The sequence below is a fragment of the Castanea sativa genome, chromosome 10, assembly GCF_040712315.1.
Source record: "Castanea sativa cultivar Marrone di Chiusa Pesio chromosome 10, ASM4071231v1".
Taxonomy (NCBI): domain Eukaryota; kingdom Viridiplantae; phylum Streptophyta; class Magnoliopsida; order Fagales; family Fagaceae; genus Castanea; species Castanea sativa.
In genome coordinates this window covers 25026227-25031816 of record NC_134022.1, presented here as the reverse complement: position 1 = coordinate 25031816, position 5590 = coordinate 25026227, and the positions used below count along the sequence as shown (strand labels likewise).

Below are 5590 nucleotides of genomic sequence, written 5' to 3'. Positions count from 1 at the left end.
ACTTTACTTAAACTAGTAGGCCTGTACTGTGTGATTTTAGTAGCTTCCTTGAGTTTGGGTATAAGAATGATATGAGTATCATTAAACTTTGGAGGGATGATACCCTTATTTAGAAATCCAGCACTGCTTGCGTTACACAATTCCCAACAAATGAACAATGATGTTGATAAAATGAATGAGGCATACCGTCACGGCTTAGCCCTTTTTTGGGATGCATCTGCTTAAGGGCTCGTTGCACTTCCTCAGCTTTAAACTCCATGATCAAAGACTCATTCATCGAGCTAGTAACAATTGGTTTAACAGTTTCCACTACTAGAGTAGCATTTGATCTTCCTTGCGATTGAAAGATGGAAGTAAAATAGTCTATTACAATTTGCTCCACTACTCGGTCATCTTCCTGCCAAACTCCAGCCACATCACACATCCCTTTGATACCATTCCTTCAAAATCGATTAGAAGCTTTGGCATGGAAAAAATTAGTACTACGGTCACCACTCACCAGCCAAGTATTGCAAGATCTTTGTTGCCACATAGTGCATTCAGCGTCTAGCCATATATCAAAGTTTTTCGAACTTCTCTAATTTCCCTCTTAGTATGGCTACTAGTACGGCGAGCTTCCAGAATTTGTAATCTTCATTGAAAGCTTGCTATTTTTCTCTCCACATGTCCAAACTCCTCTTTATTCCAATGCCTCAATCTTTCCCTACATTGCTATATGCAGTTTGTAAATTGACAACCTGTAGCTTTGTTCAGACCCTCCTGCCATGAATCCGTGACTATGTCATCACACCTTGGATCTTTAAGCCACATCGCTTCGAATCTAAACAACTTATTTTGAACCGGCTTTGGAGCTCTTCCATCTACCCAAAGAGCTAGCATTGAATGGTCAGACACTGAAGTTGATATGATCGCCTATAATTAGTTTGGGCCACTTGGGCTATAATATTTATTTTTTGAAAAAAATTTGGGCTATAATATGTCTAATATAAACAACAACAATAATGAATAGGAATGGCAACTTTTTTTTTTTTTTTGAAAAGGAAACATATATTCATTCATTCATATTTAAGCAATCCTGATACAAGGCGTCTAAAACAAGGGGAGGAGAATCCTCCATCCAATACAATTCATTATCAACATTTTTGGCGTATTGGGCCAAGATATGCGCAACCTTATTTCCCCCTCTTTTAACACAGCTAATATCAGCAAAATGCAACCCACGGATGCTACATTTGATATCCTCATACACATGTCCCAGCAATGACAGATTGCCTGAAGTGCTCGCCACTGCTCTCATAAAGCAACGTTGTCCCCTTCAATTATCATCTTTGTAAATCCTAACTCCACAGCAAATTCAAGAGCCTTTTAGCAAGCCAACGCCTCTACTTCTTCGCTGCAACTGACTGAGGGTCCTTTGATAGACATTGCCGCCATGACTTCACTTGCAGAGTTTCGAATTATTGCTCCAAAGCCCGAGCTCTGAGTTCTATCAGATACCGCAGCGCTGAAATTAAGCTTGTACAACGATGAAGGAGGTGGTTTCTAGCTCTGTCCGGACTGTGGCGCTGCGTTTGGGATGTCCATCTGAGCTTGAACACTTCTGTACTCATCTAAATACTCAAATGCTCTCTGATTCAGCCATTTTGGGTCTCGCATCTATCCTCCATGTATAATTGTATTTCTCTGATTCCAAAGAAACCAAGCTTGAACAAGGAACACTTTAACTTCAGCTGTTGAAAATCTTTCCAAAACATACTCAAACAAGGCAACAATGTCAGGGAAATATGTATTACACTTCTGCACTTTAATAGCACAGCCAACCCACACATCTTGCGCCACCCCATACTCCCAAACTGCATGTATTATAGATTCAGGCTCCCTTATACAGAATTGACAGCCCGTTTCAAATATTATTTTCCTTCGAGCAAGGTTCACCCGTGTAGGTAAGATATCTTGGCAAGCTCTCCACCAAAATATTTTAATTTTATTTGGCACATGTAGTTGCCAAATCTGCTTCCATATTTGCTGACCACGACAACCATCTGAGCTTCCAACCCCATCATCATTCCTCATCACTTTCCTTGCAACATGATATCCGGATTTAACAGAATACTTCCCATTCTTGGTATGCAACCACACAAGAGAATCAGCTATGTTTCTTCGGCTCAAAGGAATTTTGCAGATAGCAGCAGCCTCCTTTGCAGAAAATTTTTACATACTTATATCACGCCTCCACCAATTTAATTTAGCATCAATAAGCTCCGATACTGGCATCTCCCTATCAGCATCTTACTCCCATTGCAGAATCCTATGTGCTGTACAATTAGGTATCCATTTATCTAAGTATACCTTGATGGATTCACCATTTCCCACACGCCAACAACACCCACTCTTAAGAATAGGTAATGCAGCAACCATACTTTTCCAAACATATGAAGAATTTGGTGACTCAACCGCATCCAGAAAATTACACCGAGGGAAATACCTTGCCTTAAAGCATTGAAATAATAAGGAACTTCGATCATGCAGCAACCTCCACCCCTGTTTTGCTAGCATGGCAAGGTTAAAAAACCTTAAATCCCTAGATCCCATCCCCCCTTCATATTTTGGCCGAGACAAAAAGCTCCAATTCTTCCAATGTATTTTCCTCTCATTACCAATTTGCCCCCACCAAAATTTTGCACACATAGCATTCAACTCATCACAAAGTTTTAGCGGTAGTAAAAAAACCCCCATAGTATAAGTTGGTATGGATTGGGCAACCGCTTTTATAAGCACTTCCTTCCCGGCCCGTGATAGCATCCTACCCTTCCACCCTTGTAATTTTTTCCAAACCCTATCCTTTAGATAAGAAAAGGTTTGATATTTGGCCCTTCCCACCAACGTAGGCAGCCCCAAATATGCTTCAAATTTCTCCACCTGTTTAACACCCAAGGCTGCCACAATCTCCTCTTTTTGTTGATTAGGAGTATTACTACTAAAATATACCGATGACTTATTCATATTTATACATTGGCCAGATGCATTAGCATATACCTGCAACACCTCATTAATCACTTCTACCTCACCCTGTGTAGCTCTACAAAACAGTAAGGAGTCGTCAACAAACATTAGATTTGAAATTTTAGGCACACTTCTACAGACAGATACCCCATGAATTCGTCCATCATGCTCAACCTTTGTTAAAAGTGAAGTCAATCCCTCTGCATGTAAAAGGAACAAATAAGGTGATAGTGGATCACCCTGACGAATACCCCTAGAGGGGTTGATATCCCATAAGGTTTACCATTAATGAGAATAGAAAAAGAGGGTGTGGTCACACAACCCATCACCCACCCAATCCATCTTTCAGGGAAACCCATCTTTTGCATCATACCTTGTAGAAAAGGCCATTCAACCCGATCATATGCCTTGCTGATATCTAACTTTAGTGCTATGGAGCCTTTTTTACCTTTTTTCCTTACATGCATAGAGTGCAAAGTCTCATACGCCACCAAAATATTATCTGTGATAAGATGACCTGGGATGAAGGCACTCTGAGTAGGAGATATAATAGCTGGAAGAATCTATTTTAGCCTATTAGCCAACACCTTAGAAATAATTTTGTAACTAACATTACATAAGCTAATAGGTCGAAAATTAGCCATTTTCTCAGGATTCTTCACTTTGGGGATTAATACAATATTAGTATGATTAATATCAGGATGCATAACACCAGAGTTTAGATAATCCAATACAGCAGAAACAACATTATCTCCCACTACATGCCAAAACTTTTGGTAAAATAAAGCATTTATACCATCAGGTCCAGGAGCCTTTGTTGTTCCCATTTGAAACAACGCCGCTTTAATCTCATCAATAGTAAAATCACTAGACAATATCTGATGCATGTTAGGAGTAATCTGATGTACCACCGCATTAAGACAGTCCTGAATCTAATCACATACACCTGCAGTAAATAAACTATCAAAATAGTTAGTAGCTACTTCAGCTATTTCCTCCACCTCTTCCACACACTCTCCATTAATATTTTTAATTCTATGGATATGATCCCTTCTTCGCCTTTGAGATGCTTTAGAGTGAAAAAATTTTGTATTTTTATCCCCATGTTTCAGCCAAGAAATTCTAGATCTCTGGGCCCAAAAAATTTCTTGTTTCAGCAAAAGATCATCCAACTTTTTACTCACAGTCAGATATTCAGATCTAGACTCCTCAGTACTCTCAGCTGCATTCAGAATCTCAAGTTGTTTTTGGATCAGTTTTATCTCTTCATCATTCGGCCTAGACTTTGAAGAACCCCATGCTCGTAAATCTGCACCACAAGCTTTAATTTTATGTCTTAGCCGAGCCATCCCATGCATGCCACCCACATCCACACACCATGCTTCTTTAATCACTGTCTCACAATCTTCCCATAGAAGCCAATTTTCTTCGAACTTGAAACCAGGTCTTGCCCTTGGACCATTCCTCCCATAATGCTTTGTCTAAAGAACAATAGGGAGATGATCTGATGCATGTGGAGAAAGATGGTTTACTGTACTTAACTGGAATTTATCTCTCCATGGCTTTGTTGCTACAGCCCTATCCAACCTCATTTTTGTGTTAGCATCCCCCGGCCTTTTGTTATTCCAAGTATAAGGATATCCCCTATAACCCAAATCCTCCAGTTGGCAACTCTCCAATGCCTCACGGAATGCATCAATTTGACTCATCTAAGAAGGCCGCTTACTAAGCTTCTCTGTAGACTGGCTTATTGCATTAAAGTCCCCAATACAAAGCCATGGCCCCTCCACAAAAGTCTTAAGATAGGATAGTAGCTCCCAAGATTTATACCGTTGACTTGCCTCTGGCCAGCCATAAAAACCTGTTAGCCACCATTCAAATCCATCATCCTTACTAACCTTGACCAAAATATGATTTTTTGTGTAATTGACTAATTGTAGTTGTACTTCATTCTTCCATATCAATGCCAATCCACCTCCCGAATTAGGATGTTTAACAATAATCTTATTCGGGTAGGGTAGTTCACCATACAACCTCTCAAACCCTTCCTTATCTAACCGAGTCTCCATCAAGAAGCACACGGTGGGAGCTTGTTCCCTCACTAATTTGCGAAGGCTACGACCTGTCCAAGGGTTCCCAAGCTCTTGACAGTTCCAACTTAATAGCTCCATCGCTTCCGGCAAGGGTGGTACTCCACCCCCGCCGATCCGTCATCTAAGTTTAAAGAATTCACCTCTACCTTCCCACGTTTAGTATGTTGCACCTCTTCAGCTTCCAGCTTAGATGGACAGTCAACTTCACATGGTTTTCCTCTCTTCCCCAGTAAAGGTATCTCACTGACACTAGGAAGCCCACCAAGCCCATAGTCCATCCGCACTATTCTTGTCCACGTAGACTTCTCTTTGTTGACTTCAGTTCACTCGGCCCAGTCACTGACAGATTACTTTCCGTGTCCACAAGGCTTGCACTTGGGTTTACCTTAATATTCTCCACAAAATTAGGGGTAGAGATATCAAGAGTCTCGCCCTCATCTGCTCCCACATGTTGCTTAAAATTTGAAGTTGGCTCCAACTTACTCAGTTCATCA

At 40.6% G+C, this 5590-nt stretch overlaps 1 protein-coding gene across 1 annotated transcript; it reads right to left on the bottom strand.

The window, feature by feature from the left end:
• Positions 1–1656: 1656 nt before the first annotated feature.
• On the bottom strand, positions 1657–4712 carry LOC142612276 (uncharacterized). The gene is made up of 7 exons (XM_075784390.1): positions 4536–4712; positions 4188–4484; positions 3620–3935; positions 3377–3520; positions 3037–3203; positions 2350–2490; positions 1657–2196 (listed from the first exon to the last, which is right to left on the bottom strand). The coding sequence occupies exons 1-7, from the start codon at positions 4710–4712 to the stop codon at positions 1657–1659; spliced, it is 1782 nt and encodes a 593-aa protein (XP_075640505.1).
• Positions 4713–5590: the final 878 nt, after the last annotated feature.

What these genes read in the sequence shown, in the direction of transcription:
- LOC142612276 (XM_075784390.1), bottom strand. Translation starts at nt 4,712, where the DNA reads ATGAGTCAAATTGATGCATTCCGTGAGGCATTGGAGAGTTGCCAACTG. An exon ending in TTTTCGACCTATTAGCTTAT is followed by an intron (nt 3,521 to 3,619) that starts GTAATGTTAGTT and finishes CCTTCATCCCAG; the next exon opens with GTCATCTTATCACAGATAAT. An exon ending in TGATTAATGAGGTGTTGCAG is followed by an intron (nt 2,491 to 3,036) that starts GTATATGCTAAT and finishes CAATGCTTTAAG; the next exon opens with GCAAGGTATTTCCCTCGGTG.